The following is a 22,471-nucleotide window of genomic DNA, read 5'->3' on the forward strand; positions in this document are numbered from 1 at the left end:
TATAAAATTGCATTTGGGAATGAGCTTGATGAGAACATACTGTTTATGGAATGAATTCATCCAAATGGATTCGTTTGCTTTTAATCTTGGGGTTGTTAGCCTAGCAGCTAGTGCATTCGGTTCGTGACCGGTGAGATAGTGGCGGCGGGTGTCTGAAGCCCTAGTATGGCTGGGAAAGGCAGGAAAGGGCCTGGGCTCCCATGTTGGGAAGACGGAAGTGTGTTTGTCGGCTGACTCGCAAGTTGGAAAGGATACATACGTTTGCGTGTGCAGGTCTTGATCCTCCTTGAGGCGTTTCGAGAAAGATCCTCTCTGCCTGGTATCAATCTATGACGCATATCACCTTCCTAATCCATTTAAAGCTCTTTAATATGCAATGAGTCACCAAAAATTCATACATCTTGGATCTTGGCACGTAATGCACGGATGTGTAAGGTGCTACTTTGCAATCCCCGATTCTGAAAGACTTATTTTTAGCTATGCTGCCCCCACCATCCACTCCCTCAGTGTAATCTTTTTTTATTTTTTTTTTATCTGCAGGCTGAGGTACATCTGCACCAGAGGACCAGCAGCAGCGGCAGCAGCAGCAGCTGCACAGTGGTGCAACCATGAGGTCAGAGGCCTTCCTCCTCTACTTCATGCTACTGCACATTGCTGGAGCCGGCTTCCCAGAAGACAGCGAGCCTATAAGCATCTCTCACGGCAACTGTGAGTCCATCTATCTGTCTATCTGTCTATCCGTCTATCTGTCTATCTGTCTATCCGTCCATCCGTATATCCGTCCATTCATCCACTCATTCATCTGTCTATCCATCCGTCTATCCATCTGTATCCATCCGTCTATCTGTCTATCCATCCGTCAACTGTCTATCCATCCATCTATCCACCTATCTATCCATCTATCCACCTATCTATCCATCCAGCCACCGACCCAAACCCGTCCGTCCATCCATCCATCCATCCATCCATCCATCCATCCATCCATCCATCCATCCATCCATCCAGAACATCCATCCATCCATCCAGAACATCCATCCAGAACATCCATCCAGAACATCCCACCCAATTCCATCCGTCCGTCCATCCGTCCATCCATCCGTCCATCCATCCATCCATCCATCCATCCATCCATCCATCCATCCATCCATCCATCCATCATCCATCCCACCAAATTCCACCCAATTCCATCCATCCCACCCAATTCCACCCAATTCCATCCATCCATCCATCCATCCATCCATCCATCCATCCATCCATCCATCCATATCAGGTATATGATCCTAGGCGAGTGTAGCTGTATCTGGACAATGAGAGAGATGTGAACAATAAGATACAAAACTACTAATGCAGAAGAATCCAAAGCATACCACATCATGTGTCAAGCATAGCGGAGGTGCCCAACTAAAATGCCAGTACACCGTAATCCCTAAAAGTTTTATTCCATTTTTAAATTTAGACTGAAAATCCGCACTTCAAACTCGTTGATGTCTTTTAAATACATTGTGAAGGCATATAAAAAGAAAAGGAATGTTTTGAAGCCACAGTTGTGTGCCCAGCGCATATAAAAAAGAAAGTCCAATCGGCTTTTTTCCGCACTTGATCAACAAAGGGACGTCCACGGAGAACTGTTCAAAGTGTCTCTCCCACTAAGAGTAGCCTGACATTGACCTGCTTCTGTTTAGCCAAACAAGCGCTTTCATCCCAGGCCACTAACAACAGAACAATTTCATGCTACAGTGCCGTGCATTTTTTCCCCCGTATAATTTAAGTCCGCAACAGGCGCTCAGGCAGCAGATGTGTTGACATTCGATCCAAATCCCGACAGTACATTTAACAGAAACTTCAGCAATCACATGGTCAAAGTGTTTTTGTCTTTTTCCCTTCGCAGATACAAAGCAGTACCCGGCTTTTGTAGGCCACAAGCCCGGCAGGAACAACACGCAGCGCCACAAACTGGACATCCAGCTCATCATGATCATGAACAAGACTTTATTCATCGCTGCCAGGTAAGTTAACAAATGTTGTTGCAGCCACAATGATTCTCAGTGATTGTTGGGAGCTTGACACTGATGGCCGGGTAGGAAGCTTATCTATCTCAAAGTGGAACATATCTATGGCTTTATGAATCACAAGGGATCCATCGCAGCAAAGAGCTTTGACTGGACACGTTTTATTACCGCCTGTCTTTGTGCCTGGCAGGAGGTATGTTTTTGGCGGCATAATGAACCGTCATAATGGTACATTACTGCCACCAACGGTTAATGCCCTCCCGCTGCAAGGAAACCAATGTGAATTAATAGTGGCTGGATGTTGTGACGTGTGCTTGCTTCCGCCATCGAGAGGTGCAAGCATGAAAACGACCCGTTTTATAAGAAATTTAGGCCAACCACTGTTACAAAACAATTTTTCTGGAAGTGGCTTGAAATAAAACGTTTGTCTTCTTCACATCCCTGAATTGCTTGACTGTCAGCCATTTTGTAATTACTGCCCACTGCAGGACTGGAGTGTAATTTTGTTCACCCCAATTTTTTCAAATAGATGGCAAAACATCTCAGAGTGATGTGTTGAAGTCAAGTTTATTTGTATAATCACAAAAGAGTCTCAAAGGCCACAGTTGACAAAATTGGCAACGGCAAAGAAAAACTCCAAACCCCATTGTGAGAAGGAATGGCGTAATCCCCCTTCCAGGATAGCCAGGCCGCCATGGATGTTCATGTAAACAAGTCATTTGTCTTATCCACACAACAACCACATCTACCACTATCCAATATTTTTGGTTGGCCTTAGGGGTGGTCTCAATGTTTCCTGTTTTGAGCTAGCTACCAACCAATCATTTTTTCGGTTAACCTCCCCCACCAGAGGCACACAGAAGTTTGTCTTTCCCGGTGACTTGACTGCAGTCACAAATGCCACGTACTTTTTGTACCTCTGCCTGTCGATGCCCTCACCTGAATGCTTTTTATTCTCACACATACACAGCTCGATGACACAGCAGGAGCCTCGCACAGTTCGCTCATTGATTTGCCTCATCGCTCTTGTTTGTTACCATTTAAGAAATGTTGCTCCACCTCGTGACACAACGATCAATTAGAGAATCAGCAAGTGTGCCATTATTACCATATGCAATTTTGGATGTGCTGGCTGATATCAAGGCGGAACGTGAAAAGGTCTCTGCGGTTCTTATCGGCTTGAACTGAGCCCCCCTTTGGGTAATTGAGTTCAGGCCTGACTGGGTGAAAAGACACATTGGGAGGGGGGTGTTCTTTGTTTTGCTCCCAAGCATGTCAAATTAAGTGGCTGAAGGAGAGCGCTGCTTTTGAAAATATCTGTGGTCGTTAGAGACAACTGTCTGTACGTGTGTGTGCTGATGTGTGTGTGTGGGGGGGGGGGGGTCAGAGACTTTGGTGCGACTGTCGCCCACCTGCTCCACATGGGGTGTCAGCCAGCAGTTTTAGGGGCACAAGGGGGAGGGAATTGGGACACAGAGGGTTTATTTGAGGGGTGTGTTTGTTGGCCTGCGTGTGCATGTTGGAGGGTGTTTATTGTGTGTGTGTTTTCCATTTTATTACACTGACCAGTTGTCGAATGGATCAAGAAGTGGTTTGTCTTCTGTGTGCCGTATGAATAGACAGTGCGGACGGTTGAAACGATTTGTCTGACGTAGACCGAAATCAACTCATTGACTGCTAGTGGCGTCTATTCTCGTCTACGGTCGCGAATGAGTTACTGATTTGAATTGTGGCCATAGGTAAATGTAGAAAGTGTGCAGTCCTGATTGTCACCATATTGTACTGAGCAGTCAGGAGAGATCTGAGTAACACACTTTTGTGTACGTGCTATGAGGACTCAAAGATGGAACTTCAAAAGTTGAGTGAAGAGTTAAGGGAGATGATCAATTTGAAAGTGTTGTGCCAGCAAAGCAGCGTACTAAAGAAATAGTCAGATGACTTGTTTATTCTGGAGCCAGCTTTGCCATCATGCCTCCAGTCAGTCGTTGGTGTGCTGTAGCTTGCAGATGGCCTCTGTGAGCGCCATCCAAAGTCCCTCATTCAGTTCAGGCTGTTTTTTTTTTTAATGGCTGCACGCTTTATTGAATCCCTTTGGCTTTTGTTTTGATGCTGGCAATGAATTAACAAGCTCCCTAATACGAATCTTGCTACTGATTAAATCGTAAATAAACAAAGTGGCTTATGCATGGAGGGAGGGAGTCTTTAGCCAAACTGAGCAACAGATGAGCTGATAGAAACGAATGAATCAGGTTGTGTGTGTTTGATTGAAATGTGTTGATTTAAGGAGAACAAATACGCTGTTCACTTGGCCTGCATCACGCATGCTTCAATGTATGCTCCCCCGTTGAGGACCTTATATCATTTTTTTGCAAAAATGTCATTAGCCCCGTCAGCTTTTAAATTACAATCGCAAATTCAGGTTAGAACTCATTTTTCGCCTTAATATTCTGAATCATAGTCGGCGGGAGAAAGGAAGAAGTCGAGCCTGATGGGAGGCGAGGCTGAGGTTGTTCATGACGGAGGCTTCTAAAAAGCCTGGTGGGATTTGGACTTTTTCCCGCAGTCTTTTATTTGTCTTCAGCCTAGTGAGGATAAGCGGTATAGAAAATGGATGGATAGTGCTTTAAAAGCCAAGCAATTCGAGAAACAGATGTGTTTGTTTGGAATGCCAAATTGATTATCTTTGCTGTATACGAGCCTTTAAGCAACGGCAATGAACATGGAAATGGAGTTCTGCTACAGAATACAAATTCAGAATATCATAATAGTATGGAAGCAAAATTGCATTTTTTTTGACTCAAGACTAAAGAAAAACAAAATCCTTGCTCCACCAATGCTAACAGGCTCCGCTTCTTAAAAGCATGTGCATGACTTTATATAGGCATTTTATGTTTACAATTTGTTTTGTTATTTGAAATGTCTTTAAAAATGTCTTTTTAATATATTTAAAGTGACTGGGAAGGGGCACAACTATATAAAAAAAAAATTTAATAGAATAAATATAAATGGGGCGTCACCTTCTATATTTTATACACTCACCGGCCACAACATGATTGCATTCAAGGTGATGCTTGAGGTCTGTGGATGTGATGCGACTGTGCCGGTGTGCCTAATGGTGTGGCTGGCGAGTGCATACGCGCTGTCACAGGTGCTTGAGCAGTGCGCCATAATTCAGCAGTAAACTGCTCTTGATGCAAGATTCCTCTCCCCAGCGCTCCATATTTCATGTTCAAGGTACACGCTGCATGACATTCAGAGGCAATTCATCACGGAGCTGCAGGAGATTTATCATTTACTTTGCTGGATTTGCACTTGTATTTGTGTGTGTGTTTGTATCTTTGTGTGTGTTTGTATCTTTGTGGTGCGTGCAGTTGTGGCCATCCTCTTTTAAATCAAACAATCTGATTGTATTCCAATTATCTGGCTGCAGTTTTTTATTTATTTATTTAAAATCGGATCAGAGTGTGTCCAGATGCTCGTAGTGGTGTGTGTTCTTGGACCTCTATATATATACCGCTCGTGATATTTACAGGAGAATCCTTCATGCACAATAATAATGTGTCCAAAGGTCAAAGTTGAACCAGCAGGAGAGTTTGTTTGCTAAAAGGGAAAATAAACACTGGGAGACGGATTTACTCGCGTGTACTGTACATACGTGTTCAGTGTCATTTTGACCGTAGTACTTTTTTGGGAGGGGGAAAAAAATTCAGCATGTTTAAAAAGTGGAAATTACAAGAATTATTTTGTATCATTTTTAAATAAAATATGTAAACAAACCTAAATAATGATTTTAGGCAAAATTAACAGATGCTATTATGTGACATATCTATTGTCTAATGTCTATTATATATTTTATATATATTGTATGTATATATTTTTCTTTTTGTTTCCAGTTCCGTTGAATACTTATTTAATAAGTACAGTTCAGTGGTATTTCACTTTTAAGTTCGATACATCTGGATTTAGTTTTGGATCCAAACTTATCCAATTATTGAAATGTAATTTTTTATTATGTATTGAAGTGCAGTGCTAGTGTACATTGTGCATCATCATAGCCCAAAAAAGATGGAGTGATATTTTCTAAGCAACAATAGCCATTAATTATGTCATTTCAGGGAAAGTGAATTTAAATGTGCTTTTTCCCCGCCAATATTTGCTCAGTTTAATGGACTGAGTAGAATAAACTTTTCCTCATGAGTCAACTTTATAGTGGTTGAAACAACACGCTTGTCCCCGAGCGAATGAGCCACAGTTAGAGGTTGCTAACCCGCTGAAGTAAATAATCACTTGCAGGTTTAAAACATTCACCTTTATAATGAAAAGGCACGACTTGGTCTCAATTAGAAGCGGTCACGTTTGCAACATAATATCAGGTCTTGCATAAACAATCTTTTTTTAGGCGGATGGCTGGAGAACATGAGAGGACGCGCCCGCGAACCAAGGCCGTGTCTGAATGCGATAGTGTATAGCTGGGCCGGCATACTTCGGCTCCATGCGTACGCGGACCATAGTCGCCATTCCTGGCGCTCCTTTGGACCCTCGCTATGGCAACGGCAACAATCCGAGGCGAGGGATCGTGTACGGTTGCCGTTGGCGCGTTCTCCAACGGCGGAAGCAGCTAGAGTCTCCATTATTGTCGATGTACCAAATCCTGTTAAAACCCACTAATGACTGGGATTACACACGGGCCTCCTCCTCTCCTCTCCACATGCAGCCACGTTCGCATCGGTCGGGGACAACAAAGCTTACATTTACATTAGTCACCTGGATTCAAGGTTTGGCTCGGACTGTAACGTGTTCGTGTGTCAAAAATACTTGACTTGCCAGCAGTCGTGGCCAATCACATTGTGAACAGCCCATTTCTAGTTATTGCTCGATTCCGTATTTTTTACAGAAATTTGAATCGCCTAAGCAGTCGTTGACTTTGCACCACTTTTCGTCCGACCAATGATATCCCTTAAACCACACGTGATACGTTAATCCACCCCAACAATAAGAAGCTGCCTGCTCAGCTCTCTGTCATTTCTTTTTTTAATCCAACGTTTGTTCCCTTCACGCTAAAGTCCGTCTCCACCTCCGCCGCTCCCCAGCTGCCGCAACACTCGTGAACCTCCAATTGAGTGCAAGTGCACAATTGGCTTGATGTGTTGCCAGTTGGGAAGAGGGGGAGGTCTTGGACATATGTGTCATACAACTGGGGTTTGATGTTTTGCATTCCTCTGTTCTGCATTCCAACGGTGTCTTTGCATAAAGAACGCTTGAATCGAATCAATAAGGCTAGGCCTCATGCTTCAAAATATACCCCTTACCCCACTAACCCTGCATATAACACCCCAAGAACCTTCTAAAAGACCAACCTGCTCCTGCTTGAGGGGGTCGAGTGAACTCTGGCTTGTTGTATTTCATGGCACCACATCACCCAGGGCCCCTCATGCCCTGGGCCTATTCACAAGCTCCACATGTCCCCCCGCACAGCCCACAGCAGCCTGCTGGCTCCCCCAGGTCCCCTTCTACAGTCCACTGTTCTGAGGATTTGATCCAGAGAAAGGCAAAACAGAGCACAATAGTCCACAGGCCACCCCCCATGAGCTTGTTATGATGAATGTAAGCTCGTAAAAAGAGGGGAAAGTGTCGTGCTAGCGCTTGCTAGCATTGGCTTGACTTGTATGCTCGCAAAACGTTTGGCCATAATTTTGCTAATATGAGCTGAGGAACATAAAATGCTAGCTAATGATAACAGCTGAAAAAATGTTACCTCTTGTTTGTATGGGTGTTATCAAGATGCTATTTTTTAGGCTGACATAAGACACAAAACATTTGCCATGAATTATTCTTGAACCTGAGTCTGGTGATGGGAAATATCTTGCCTGTCTAAATTTGATCTCAATCAAGGATGACTTTACCGCTCTCTCTTTTTTACATCACGAGGTTAAACAGAAAAATATATCAAATAAATAAATAATAATAAACAAAAATAATCAATAAGTATAATATTCATGTAAACACAGATACTAAGCACGGACGGTTATAAAATGATTTTCCGCCTCTGGAATCGTAAGGTCCTGAAGGCTTGCTAATGGAGATATTGGAATCCTAGCTAGAGCAGGATAATTTGACCAAGACCCAGCAGACGACCCTGAGACGGAATTCTCTGAACGACATTCCTCCGCACAAACCCCCTGTGTTCTCACGACTTCATGTCCGCGTCCATCCATCGCCCACTCTGGCCCCGCCCACTCCCCCGCCGTCTCGCTGCCATCACCCGTCTCGTTCACAATAGTCTCGCATTTGTGTCTGAAAGGAGATCCGTATGCCTTCCCGTCCTACTCGCGCATTTCTGTTTGCCGAATTTCGGGAAATGGGATGCCCACAGTGAGTGAGTCAAACTGGCAGTGGATGATGCTCACCATTATTTAATCCCCTGTGACTGAATTCAACCGTACAATTTTTTGTGGTGCACCAAAGCCTGGAAGTAATCTTCCCAAAAGCTTAACGAACACACTATGTATTTAAAAGGCAAAACGGCGCGACGTCAAATTAAATGAGTTTGTCACAAGTTGTGAATTTGTTTTATTAAAATCCCGAGAGGTCGCGACACTTTCTGGCTGACCGAACGGTGTTCAACCTCCGGGTTATGTGTTCAGGTGCGGATGGGAAAAGGGGAACGGGGCCATGTGTGTGTATGTTTGTGCGAGTGTGTGTTGACACAGCCGCTCCATTGTCCTCCTCCATCCCCAGTCAGGATGTTTAAGAGATGCCTCATGTTCTTGGCTCCCGCTAATCTCCACTGGAGAGTAAAGCCGCGTAGCTGGAAGGCCTTGACGGGACGGTCGAGGCTCGCGTGGGGAGCCAAGCTGCTAATTTATGGTGCAGTCAATTACATATTGCTCACGAGCTGTTTTAAAATTGTATGCGGTTAAAAAAAAAGAAAAAACGAGCGCACTAAATCTGCCAAGTGATCCTCTGGTTTCATCACTTTTGATTTTGTTTTTGTCGTTTTGATATAAAGTGGCCATATTTCAAAGGAAGTTAAAGGAGCAATTTGCTGAACGACGAAAGAAAGAACTGAAGAGGATATTGATACCGTCCGTCATCGTCCTCTTACATTCCCATTTTAGTCTTTTTCATTTCACTCTGCCTCTGATGGTGTGTACGTTACCTATTTCCTTTTATTGTTGCTATTTCTAATGATGACATTTAGTGCGAGTGAGGTGACACAGGCCATTGAAAACCCCGGAAAAACACTCCACAGGAAGCCAGGACGTTAAACAGATGACGCAACACACTGGGATAGATACCAAAATGTCTTTGTAGGCAGAATTTGTGGTTTTGATCCCCACAAAATGGTTTTCATTGAGGGTAGTCAAGCTCAACCAACATTTTTAACAAAGTTGTTTATTGTTGATTTGGCTTAGCGATAATCGGGCCTAATTTGAGTTGTTTTTTTATGCTCAAAGTCAATGAAAGTTAGATTGTCGAATGTCTCCGAAAGATTATCGTGAGGGATTACGCTGTTGTGTGTCGAGTGATTTTTCTTCCCCTACAAAAATGGTCAGGGGCCAACTATCGTACTGTAAATGTAAAACCACTTCAACAATTACGATAAATTACGATACGGACAACATTTTCGAAGCTGATGACTATATAGATTGAATGACATCAGTGACATTTTTCTCTTTTCTGCACACTTTATATACAAAAACATTATAAATTATTTCAAGATGAATAAAAATCTCCAGTGGAAAAATACCATTCAAAATACCTGCTAGTGCAATCAGTGAGAAATGAAAAGCACTGACAGTTTTTATTCTTTATTTTTTTTTTATATCTCACTGGGAATATGTCCTCTCCATGCAGCAGCCATGCTTTGCTAATTTCAACCACTCTCAAAGATTAATTATTCAATTTAGGCGTCAAGGCTGATCACGTACAGTAGACTGGGTTTCATCCGTGAGGAGATGCCCGCGCTCACTTCCCAAGAAAGCGATATAAGTGGATTCATTTCAAAACGCACATCCCTCCCAAGACTTTATTCCATTTAGTTAATGAGACGGCGAGGCAGGACGGGCGGCCTGAGCGCAGGTTTGGGAGCTGGAGCGTAATTAAGATGTGGCTTCCTTCCGCGACGACGCTCTTTACGCACTTTGATTGAAAGAAAAAAAAACCCACAATCTCCGACCAATTAAAAAAGCGTTTGGGCAAGGCCACCTCTGTGCGTAAATCCTCTTTCCGTTTGCAACATTTTGCCACCTAATGTACCCCCCCCCCATTGCGATTACCCCTCCCCCCGGTCCCTCTGTACCCCAATTCTTTATGGTAAGTAGGTGGAGCTGTCTGTCTGGGATATAGGTTAACCCCTTTATGTCTTCCATATGCGCTGCTGATGGCGCTGACACTCTATGGCCAAAAGTAATGGGACACATGCTGGTGATGTTTGTGTTATTATCAAGACTTGTCCTTAAAATGAAAGTAATTACACAAATAGTAAGAAAGAGCATCCCAGTGCACGAAGCAAGGTCCAAATTGGCGAGCTCGGAAAACTTGACCTCCACCCTATTAAACACCTTTGCAATGGATTGTTTTTCCAGGTGGGATGGAGAAAACCAAATCCCACCGAAAACCTTCCTGGAAGAGTTCCTTTCTTCCATTTCCACCTCCTTTCGCCAGGTGTCCCAACACTTTTGTCCACGTATTTGGAGCAACGAGGTAGCAGAGGCTCGTTAATTTCCAGGCGCACACACGTATGTCTTCGAGTCTGAGCCGTAATGAGCATTGGTATAGATTTCCTGTAGCTCAAACAGTGATCTTAATTGACCCGAACAGCTCTGAGTGACTTGGCACCTCTCGTCTCGCCACCTCACCCCCCCCAACCCACATGCCTCACCCCCACTGGAGCTCTTCCTCTGGGACAAAGAAGCTTTTGTCCCGCGGCCCTGCGCCACGGCACTCCAAAGCTTTGTTGACTGTTCCTGTCTGACAGAGCAAATTCGCTCTGGCCTCCTTTTGTCTATTGTCATGTTTTTCTTTTTTCTTTTAGGTTTGAATAAAGTTTACCCAGAGCTGTATCTTTTGAGGTCGTTTTCTGATTGCAGAGGGGGCAGCGAGCAAATGGATTTATTGTTTGTTGAATTTTTCAACTGTCTGACCTTTCTCTCCATCTCTGTCTTGTCTCTTGCAGGGATCACATATACACAGTGGACATGGACACCGCCGTGAATGACGAGATCTTTTTCACTAAGGTGAGCGAGTGAGACGTGCGTCCGACTCTGAGGACGCCTGGTTCAGCCGCCGACGTAACCCTAATCACCTGTCGTGTTTATGTGCGTCTGTCACGCGGGCGTCTAACTCGCCGCGTGCATCACGTTGACCCCGTTAAGTGGATTATCCAATCAATCAGCGAGTGAGCGCATGCGTCATCCAAGCTCAGATAGTCGGAAGTACAATAAAGACGGAAATAAGATCCCACGTTTGCATCCTCAGATGCAACACTCGGGCTTAAGGATAGAACAAAAAAAAAAAACAACTCGCTCGGCCCTCCGAATAGCCAATTCAAATAAGGGCGTTTCTCCACCATCCAATGGGCCCTAATGAGAGCGGCCAGCACATGAAAGGTTCTTGTTGATTGATGACCGAGACTCTTTAATCAGCTCCAAACATGCTTCACAATGGCGGCGGGCAGCGAGTGATCATGGACGGCACTCAGGGGCCACTGTGTGCGTGTATGTGTGTGTTGCGAGGCTTAGCATTGATTAATAAGTGTGTGTGTGACAATGAAAGCGGATGTATGCAGCCGTGTGTTTACAGCTGATTGACATGTTGTGTTGGCTACCGCCGATCCACAAGCAGGCCATTGTGTGCGTGTGCATGTGTGTGTGCGCCTAACCAACAAGTCCATGAGCTTTAATCACCACACTGTGGAGCTCTGCACATCTCAAACTGAACCAGTCAGTATTGTTTGCCCCCCTAATGCCTGACAATTACTAGTTCAATTTGTGACCTGGTCCCCGATCAGTGTTAAGCGGCAATGTTTGCATTCGAGCCGCAGCCTCAGTGGGATGCTGAATGAGCAACAATCTCACATTATTGATCACAGTGCTCACTCATCGGACATTAGCTACACCTGCCCGTTTCATTTATAACCTTCTGTTCGGTTTTAATTGTGATGTTCTTCTTCAGTGCTGCCGCTACTAGCCATTGCTTATTACTTTCGATTAACAATCCATTTATTATCATTGCTGCGCTCGGCAGTGTACAGCAACTCTTGTATTGGATCTAATAAAACGGTGCAGGGGTAGGTACCTAATGAGGTGTCCAATGAGTGTGGCTTATCCGGGGTGCTTTTGTGTTATTTCACTCTTCTTACATGTTTCGTTTTCTGCTCCTAATGGCCCTGACCTTAACCTAAGTGGATTTTTCCCTGCAGAAATTGACATGGAAGTCCAGGCAGGGTGACGTGGACACGTGTCGAATGAAAGGGAAGCACAAGGTACACACACACACACACACACACACAGGCACGCACGCGCACAACCATAGAGAACATGCGGTGCAACAACACACTCCTTTCAGTTCATAAAACCTTCATCTGTCACAATTTATAGAGCACATTAGTGATAATCTTTCCATCAAATGGCAGCCTAATTGTGTTTTCCCTGGATTTACTTGACAATCTCCTCTTGCTTCCATTGTTGTCGAGGCAAACCTGGCGCTGCCATTAAAAATCATCCGTAAACATGACATTGATGTAGCGAGAGGAAATGCCGCGTGTCACGATGACACGGCTACGCATGTAAATGGCGCGATTCAAACAAGGGGCCGGCCGGCCCTGTCATTTTTCAACCGCGCAACCTTTCATTGGAGTCCCACATGTGCGTTTCATTCCAAATGTGTCAATTATAAAACTGACAAATGTCTGTGTTTCCTCTCTTGTGCGCCGCAGGACGAGTGTCACAATTTCATCAAAGTCCTCCTGCAGCAAAACGACGACGCCCTGTTTGTTTGCGGGACAAACGCGTTCAACCCCTTGTGTCGAACGTACAAGGTAAGGACGCCCGTGGCTCCCTTTCTTCGCCTGCCACTCAGCCCGGGATGAGCTTGTTTTGCACACGCCAACAAAAGCCACATGGGGGCGGAGGGGCGGACATAGATGGATGAATTGCGCAACTCCTTTATCTGCAGGTGGACTTTGACACGCTCGATGTAGAGGCGGATAAACCAGCCCACCTTCTCGCTGGCGCATGAAGTACTAAAATAGGAACATTCCTTTTGAAGTGAAGCCTGGTTGTATGAAAAAAAAAAATTCCTCTAAAAATCCATTAATGACCTCTAGGTAAAAGAAACCTGGGTTTAGACTTTTAGAAGGATTTTGAAAAAAACCCACACCAACATCTTACTAGCCTACACACACACACACACACACACAGTGCCGCTTTGCTTCACTCGACGTCTTTAGCAGAAAAACAAGACTTGCCCGCTTCATTGGCTTCATGGCCCAGCATGTTAAGTACACAGAATGGATGCGGCAATATTGGGAGTCCTGCTGCAGCGATATGGAATTTATGTCTCTACATTTATCAGCTTTTATAGGCCCCACGGTTATGGTTTCAAGGTTTGGCTAGTCCTGCAGCAGCATTGCTGCTAGCTTGCTAAAGTGGAGAGGTAGCTCCGTGCGCTTACAAGGACGCTTGCCTTTGCAAATTCATAAATGAGCGCCTCTTATATATAAAACACAAGGTATGTGTTGTGAGGAGATTTCTTCTGCAGGCAAAACACTATAAAATGTGATTGATGTCGGGGTAAGATAACTTTTCCGTGTTGAAAATTTGCCAGGGCAAATTCCTTGATTAACTGAGTCAGTCTCCCCACTGTGAGACTACTAAATAATTAAAATGTACGTGCTTGCAATTTTCTGAGGAAAAAAAAACACCTCTTGACTGAGCTGGCTGTTACAATAATTCCAGGAATGATTATGCTTCAGCAGTGTTTTTATCTATTGAGCCATCAATCGATCCATCTATGTATCTATCCATCATTCCACCCATCGAAAATGCCCAAAAGAGATACTGACAGGTTTTCAGTTCTTAGAAAGCATGCTGGGGTCTTCAATTTCGCTTTGGTCAAACACTGTTTTGTTTTTTCTACCGTGTGTGTTTTCCTTTCTGTCTCCACTGTGTGACAAGAGTGAAAAGGGCTTCTGTTTCCAGGGCCCGGCCTCATCCCACATTAATCAACAAGGAGGGAGCAAGGGGAAAAGGGGGTCGGTTGGGGGGAGTTGGCGAGGTCAGGTGGAGCAAGGGTGGAGGGAGCCCACTGGGGGTAGGCGGTGGCTTCCCACCCAAAGCAATAGCCCGCACAGTTATCGCAATTTTGCCTCTCCATTAGCTAATGTTAGTTATCCCCGCTTCCTTGTTCCATGTTAATGTGATGTCGCTACACACACAATCAAAACTCAAGCAGCCCTCGGACCCCCCTTCCCTTGTTCCTTCTCTCCTGCCAGTCTTAATTCCTCTCTGTCGACGTCCTCCCCTCCGCTGCTTTCTCCGCCTGTCGCTCCCTGACTGCGCCGTAATAATAAACAGCCCGTCCAGCTGGTTCACACGTATGAACGAACGAACGGACGGCGGGTTTCATCTGCTGTTGCCGGGCAAAGTGTTGGCAATCGGCGGGGCGTCTGCTCAGCGGGCTGTTAGGTCGCCAGGTGATCCTCGGCTTGGTTCCGTGGTCTCAGAGTCCAGTTCTCACATTTACAAACATTCCTCTCAATACAGGCCTTTGCCAAGGCCAAACGATGGAAGTATGTCTGTGCCAAAGTCAAACTCAGATGGCACAAATCAACAACAACAAAAGACAGGTCCACTCCTGTCCTGTAGAGGGCGGTAATGCATATTACAAAGTGCAGAATCAGGTGGCCCAATTGGCCCACAATGTAAGTTGACTTCAAATGTGAAAAATGAAAATAAATTGCTCAGTACCCAATTTATTGGGTACACACTCAATCAAAACGAAATATTATATGTATAAAGTCAGATTTTTTTTATACATATCTATTAGTTCTGTGTGGATTGCGCAAGTACACCTTCTACTGGGAAATTATGACATGCAGCTCCAGATTAAACCGTTTTATGGCGCACAGGTTAAGATGTGCGATTTTTATGAACAGCTGCAAAGACTTTGGTTTCCTTCCAGCATGTAAAAGTGTCAGAAACAGGACATGCAAGGCAAACAGGTTGCAGAGAAATGGGCCGTGACGATTAATGTCCCACTGAGGCGCTGCGTCCTTGCTTGGTTCTGGCCCATGTATGAACTCAGGTATGAATAATTATGCAGGTTGTCTCCTTTGTACAGTGTTCTATTGTCCTCCTAATCGATGTAGAAATAAACGTTACAGAAATAAAATGAAAATGACAGTGCTTTAAAAAAAATACCAAACTGAAATTACATGTTAAGTTTATAAAATCCATTATAAATACAGCAAAAATGGTCAGAATGAAATTCAAAATGAAAAGTCAGAAGGAAAGTCAGAACGAAATCATACCTAAATATAAGTAACAGGTGAACTCATGGCTGCACCGATGTTCTTTGCCCCGTAGCCACGTATCTCACCGGATTCACACTCAATAGTCTTCCTTCTTACATAAAAGCCATACTGGGTTGAGGGTGAGCAGAGCCTCATTTGCATGACCGAGGAAAATACTTCAAACTCACTTGATTTTGTTAGAGCTGCTTCGGGAGCACACCCATTTATAAATCTTGGTATTTTGACTAAAGCAAGTCAGACACCAGGAAACGTTTTTTGTTTTAAATGTGGAAATAGCATATGTCTCCCTCCTGTAGCTAGAGTCAATATTTTGGACCTTGAGTACATTGCGTAGCATTACTTTTATTCTGCAGGCTAGCAAAGTTGACAGCATAACAAGATTCAAGCTGTTTCACCGTCCAAATGTTTTATGTTTACAACTGCTTTGGCTCACCCCGGCAGTTTTTGCGGAGCTCCGTTGCCTGGCTAAGATTATCGAGATATTGCCCCGGACAGTTCTGGTGTTTCTCCGCACATGCCTGCCAGCTTGTCAGGAGCTGCGCATATATCAGTGGCTAACTTTGGGAGGGGCTTCCTCATGTTCAAACGGCATGGATAGATCAGTGACAGCGGGCCAAGACCCTTGGCCATAGGTCAACGCCAACCTGACATCAACAGAGGAGATAAATACCCGCCGGAGTGTGTGTGTTTTTATGCGGGATGTACAAGAGGGTGAGGCGACGTTCAGAACTGCCTGGCCTGTATAATAAAAGACATGCGGTACTTGTCCATCCATCCATCCATCCATCCATCCATCCATCCATCCATCCATCCATCCATCCATCCATCCATCCAAACTTGTATCTCAAGGCACTACTGTACTTTAAATGTCTGCTATGAGATCAGAACAAAAACAGCAGGAAGGAACGACTGGGAATTTCACTACTACTGCCGGTGCTGTTGTATTTATTTTTCCTGCCAACAATTTCCCTGGCAAGCGGTGCGTGTGTTAGCGACTGTGACCTTTTATAGTGGGCAGATGATAACTGTTTTTTTCCACTCCGACAGGAATAGAAAACCAAATGACCCGTTTAGAGTCCAGAAAGGGCGGTGTTAAGAACTTCGCAGCTCTGTATTTCTTAAGAGAATGAGGAAGCCGAATAAAGGAGAGGGGAAAAAAAAAAAAAGCAGCATTTGCGGTCTTCTTCCTGACCTCGAGTGTATTTCTGCTTTCAGCCAGACGCATGCTGGCGAACACAAGTTGACCCTTAGAGGAATGGTATTGACCTTTCGTCTGCTTGTGGTCCTCCGCTAATCACACACTGAAAATATTCTAGTAGTCTGGACTTGTGCCACTAAGCCCTGAAATAATGATGAAACAGAGCCTCGCGAGAGTCTTTAAAAAAAAAAAGTAGCACCATTAGTGCCGGGATCTGAGCTTTGGTTGTGCAAAGCATTCATTTAGAAGTCCTTTCTGATCAAATATTCACAAAGTAGCGAGTTTCAAATTCCCTTTGAGTGCACCTGTGATTCTTCTTTACATCACGGCGTAGCAATAAATGGATACAAGCTGTGTTGAAGTGCTTCTTAAATGTACGAAGATAACGCAAAAGTAAATATGGCTACTGCAATGCAAAATAAAAATGTGGCTAACAATTAGCATCTCTGATGCGTTGTTAGGAAGACGACATTTCCTGTCTGGGTTGCATTTAAAGTTCATCCTTGCTGTTGTTTCATCTCGCCATCGTCTCAATTGACTCTATTTGTGACCGTAGATGGACACCTTGGAAGCTCTCGGAGAGGAGATCAGCGGGATGGCTCGCTGCCCTTATGATGCCAAGCATGCCAACGTTGCCCTCTTTGCTGGTAAGATTCAAAGCATAAGCAGTCAACCTGGTTGACTGAGTCATGTGAAAGAGGTTCCACCTCTCCCATCATCCAAATGAGACCAAAGAATGGATTAAAAAAAAAAAAAATCTGCAATGGCTGATGAGTCGCTTGGCGCCTGCGGGGTGAGAATCTCCCCGTGAAACCTTGCTGTGGGCTCCAAAAGACATTGGGCCCCCCATTTTATGTTGGCCGCTAACTGATTAATGTCGCCATTGATGAGCTGTCCCTGCGAGCTTCCAGCCGAGGAGACGCAGCTTGACCGGCTAATGTGTGACACAGCGCTGGAAGCACTGAGTAATGGAGAGGGCTTCTTTCCCAGCCACCCTTTCAATTATGTAGTTTGAGTTTCCACTGTGGTTCCTTCTGAGGTGGACCGAGGTCACCCTGGTGCTGGTTTCTCTGTGTGTGCACATGAAAGCAGCTGGTGAGGAATTACGCATGTGCAACAGGTTGACGAAAGTATAAATCTTAATGACGGCTGGCGGGAATACAGTTTATTTTCCTTGTATATGTTTTCCCTCAATTTGACTTCACACTGCCTCGCGGCTTTTTTCGGGTTTTTTTCCGCTCCCGTCCGATTCATTTCTTAACCTCTTTTGCTCTCTTTTGCAGACGGCAAGCTGTACTCGGCCACGGTCACCGACTTTCTGGCCATTGATGCGGTCATCTATCGTAGCCTTGGAGACAGCCCGACACTGCGTACGGTTAAACATGACTCCAAGTGGTTAAAAGGTGAGGCCATGACAACGCTTTTTCCATCAGCCACTTCAGTTCACTTGGTTACCAAACACTTTGCGTCAAGATGAATGCAATAGCGACGAGTCCAAGTACTGAGTGAATCCCATCTAAATGAAATGAGACCAAGTTACCTAATTCCAAATGTATTTTTCCACCATTATACTACCGCATAAAATCATTCTTCTTCTTTTATGTATTGCTGCCCATCCATTTGGTTCTATAAGCGTCGTCTCGTGTGTTCATTTTTTTTGTTCATTTTTTGCCGACCTGTTCTAGCAGGTTGCATGTAGAGCAGAAGCTTACGCGCTGCAGGGCAAAGCCTCTCAAATCTCAATGGAGGACTGTTTTTATCTTGTATGCAAATGGATGAGCCACTCAAGGCTTCCGCTCTGCTTTTTTTCCCCTTGAATATCTTGACATGACATGCTTGTTGTTTATTGTGGAACGACATGTCACAAGCTGCAACAATTTGAGTCTTTTTTTTTTTTGTCTTTGTGCTTCTTTGCCTTCTCAGAGCCCTACTTTGTGCAGGCAGTCAATTACGGCGACTTCATCTATTTCTTCTTCAGGGAAATTGCCATGGAGTACAACACGATGGGAAAGGTAAGCAATGGCTTTGTTTCTCTGCTGTTGTTTTGCTCCAATCAGAGGTGTCATAAGCAGAAAGTATTTGCGGGAACTAACAGGAAAGGGTGTATCGCTTATCTGGAAGAAGGCCACATATTTTTCAATACAAGATCCACACTGGACAGGATGAAGGAGCTTCAATAGATCTGGAGATCCCATTCACAAAGTCTAAGTCTACTCCTTGGGATTGCACATCTGCATCCTTCTGATAGGGCTCCCATCTCCTCAGCGATTCCCAAGTAGAATTCCTCGACGAGAAATGAGATTGAGTTTTTTGCACCAGAGGGAGCGCAACAAAGACGCTTTCTGTTTAATCCGTTCAATTCGGCGTTGGATTCCGCTGGGCGACAGTTAATTGGAAAGCAGGTCGAAGAAAATGGAAAACGCCTCTTGCCCATATGCATTTCCAGAACAAATGGAACGCATAAGAGTAAGAAAAAGAAGCGATGAGATGAGCTAACGAGAAACTCTGGCATAATGGATTTCCCACCAGGAGTGACAGCTTGCCGTCTGGAGAGGGACGGAGAGAGAGCGTGCGGTCTTGTGTGTTGTTTTTAAAGCCGTATAATTATGTATGCGGCGAACAAACTCAACAATTCGACATTAACCGACGGCTAACACGTCATTACAAAACACAAAATAGCCCTTCATCTGTATTTAAAAACACTCCACCTGTGCTTGATGGCAAATTGATGAAAGTCGTTGCAGTGGTTTAGTTTGCTATCTTAAAAATTAATGTGAAAGCCACCTAAGCCCAAATAAATGATCTGCATGAATGTGTGTTTTTTTTTTCTACAGGAAGCTGACGTGTGACCGAATTAGGTGTAATGACTAAAGCTGACAACTTGTCACGCATTCATGTCACCTGTAATTTGATATGTTTCTGTCATCTTACAGTGAACATATGCGAGTGTGCAACGTGCAGGATTAGTGGCTGTCGCCTGTTTATGTGTGCTTGTTCATACTCGTTCACACTGTTAGTCTAAGTAGTGTTTTCAGGTCATGGTTAAATTGATTGCATTCAAGTGCACTGTGAATATAGTTTAATTGGGCCTCTTGTGGCAGCGTCTTAATTAAAGTTCTGGCTTCGACTAAAGCCGGCCATTTTCTATCGTCTGCTGCTACATGTATTTCGAGTACCACATCTTTATTTAATGCTGTTGAAATATTTAAGGTACTTAATCCAATGTTAATGTATTGAAAAGTAGTACATGCATTGTATATTAACTAAGTATCTCTTACCATCTCAAATTAAGATGAGGAAAATCCTGCTTTTAATATCTTTTATATAGCAACATGCTAACACCCCTTAGCTATAAGCATTAAGCTAAATATCTGCTGTCAACCATACATAGATTGTACAAGCCACTAATCTTCTCACATCAAAGTTATCAGCAAGGATGTAATATGGGTCTTCCCATATGTATTTTCGGAGAGTAAGAAACAACATATAGCAGCTGACAACATGCTAACCGCACCTTATGAATAATCTCAAACTAAGTAGCCATAGCGGTGAACAAAAATCTAAATATCTGTTGGATACAATGAATAGCTGGCAAAAAGCAGCTTAAATATGCGCTTTATGCCAAACAAGCAACAAGCTAACTATCTGCTAGCATAACAACAACATGCACTTATTAGACATTTCCTGATTGTTTGTGGTGTATTCATGAACAAATACTGTACAAGCGGCTAACGTTTTCTTCTCCATTAATGTCGGGCCCAGCTGGTGTTTCCTCGGGTGGCGAGGGTTTGCAAGAATGACAGAGGCGGTTCACCCCGCGTCCTGGAGAAGCAATGGACATCATTCCTCAAATCCCGCCTGAACTGCTCCATTCCCGGCGACTCCCATTTCTACTTCAACATCCTCCAGGCGGTGACTGACGTCATTCACATCAACGGGAGGGATGTTGTGATGGCCACTTTCTCCACGCCGTACAACAGGTAAAACCTTTTGGGTCCTGGTACCACTTACAGATTCTGTTATTACTCCAACATATACCGTAATTCTTTCAAAAGCTCAAACGCACATTTTTGTATGTGTGCATCAAGAATGACTTTGTATTCATTAACCCAATTATCAAAACAACAGCTCGTCCACACGGTGATAGGGCGACCTTTACGAAATCTAAAGTGTGTGTGTGTGTGTGTGTGTGTGCGCGTCGCCTTGTGGCAATGCGGGAATCCACTGGGTCAACATTTACATCTCCAATCAAAACAGTCTCTCTGCCCTTTTGACGAGCAGGTGCTTAACCTCTTTTTATTTTGCACAATTTGTATTCAGCATGGCCTTTATATTCAAAGGCAGCATCTAAATTGAAAATTACCATCGAGCCATAGGGCTCACGCATATTATTCTCCATTTTGCGGCTCTTTTTTTTTTAGCCGATAAGACAATTGCTTGTGACACTGCAATTGAGCGTGCTTAATGGACGTTTAAACTCAATCAAGCGGCGCCTCTGAATATTTCTATAAGTGCAACGTTTGATTTGTGCATTTCCATTTGTCAGTAATGGTGGGAAATTAGAGGGAGCATATTTAGACTAAAGCCAGCAGATTGTTTCTTGTCATTTAATGAACGTCTGTCAGTATCGCGTCATTTACGGAAAAGCAAAGCGACAAGTCTGTCATAATCTAGGTGGGAAGAGTTTAAAGGAATGCTAAGTTAGCCATTTTCAGCAATAAAACGTTTGTCTGTATTTGATCATTTCATTATTTTTCTTCTACAATTAACACATTTAAAAATGTGTTGTGTCATTTGTTGACTGAAAATGATATCACATGCTCAGAATTCAGGTGCCAACCAATCACGGCTCATGTGATGTTCACATTGCTTAAAAGTACCTGAATTAATAAAATTTTAAAAAAAACCATAAAAAGTTGCAAACTGCTTAAAAGCAGACACTTGACAGTCAAACATATCCAATGCAGACAACAATGGTGGTAATTTACTAGCAGCTTGTAATTCGCTAATCCAATCTTTCTATAATACTGCCCTTGTCCGGGATTTTGTCTTCACGACGAACTTTAGCCATGAGGCAACAACCCGAAAATCCAGCCCGATCATTCCAACACACGCTCCATCATGAAAGAAAGTCTGTTAAATTTGGATTTTCTGAGTGTTGTAAAATAGCAAAAGTGACTCAGCAAAGTGCTATGCATTGATTCCAGCTAGACAGCTGCCATCACAAGACCGTTGTTTCCCCTCCCGCCCGTTAAATGAATAGCAATAATAAAATAATCTGTCGTCCATCACAGTGGGCTCCTGATGAACGCCGATGCCCTCGAGGCTTTCGGAGAGATCGAGTCATGGTGTCCTCGTAGGACTTGGCAGGCTTGGGTTGTCGCTAAGCTTCCATATTTAATAGCACGCTGCTAAATATAGCGCACGTACAGTAAATCAGACCGTAATCGGAAACATAAGCTTTCACCGATGAGCCATGTGCGCATTACTTAATTGAGGTAACTGCATGGTGTGGTTTGCCGGTGGCCGTAGTCACTCAAGTATTTGTGCCCCCATGGACCTGAAGTGCTACACACAGCGACTACAGTGAGTCATTGATACAACAGTATAGGCTGAAATGATCATTTTATTCTGGAGGCATGTTGCCATAATTATATTGGGTTGAATATCCTACTAAATTCATTTTTTTGTGTTGGCTTGTGGCGGTAAGCTTGAGAAATAAACAGA

At 44.0% G+C, this 22,471-nt stretch overlaps 1 protein-coding gene across 3 annotated transcripts in view; it reads left to right on the forward strand.

The window, feature by feature from the left end:
- sema6a (sema domain, transmembrane domain (TM), and cytoplasmic domain, (semaphorin) 6A) overlaps positions 1 to 22,471 on the forward strand; it is an 83,151-nt gene that overhangs the window by 33,933 nt on the left and 26,747 nt on the right. For all 3 annotated transcript variants that reach the window (XM_037260023.1, XM_037260025.1, XM_037260026.1), the window contains exons 2-10: positions 541 to 708; positions 1,889 to 2,006; positions 11,188 to 11,248; positions 12,433 to 12,495; positions 12,949 to 13,050; positions 17,301 to 17,391; positions 18,028 to 18,147; positions 18,668 to 18,756; positions 20,507 to 20,724. In XM_037260023.1, the coding sequence (XP_037115918.1) occupies positions 609 to 708; positions 1,889 to 2,006; positions 11,188 to 11,248; positions 12,433 to 12,495; positions 12,949 to 13,050; positions 17,301 to 17,391; positions 18,028 to 18,147; positions 18,668 to 18,756; positions 20,507 to 20,724 (962 nt within the window). In that variant the 5' untranslated portion in view covers positions 541 to 608. The remainder of the gene's footprint in view (positions 1 to 540; positions 709 to 1,888; positions 2,007 to 11,187; positions 11,249 to 12,432; positions 12,496 to 12,948; positions 13,051 to 17,300; positions 17,392 to 18,027; positions 18,148 to 18,667; positions 18,757 to 20,506; positions 20,725 to 22,471) is intronic.

The sequence above is a fragment of the Syngnathus acus genome, chromosome 9, assembly GCF_901709675.1.
Source record: "Syngnathus acus chromosome 9, fSynAcu1.2, whole genome shotgun sequence".
Classification (NCBI taxonomy): domain Eukaryota; kingdom Metazoa; phylum Chordata; class Actinopteri; order Syngnathiformes; family Syngnathidae; genus Syngnathus; species Syngnathus acus.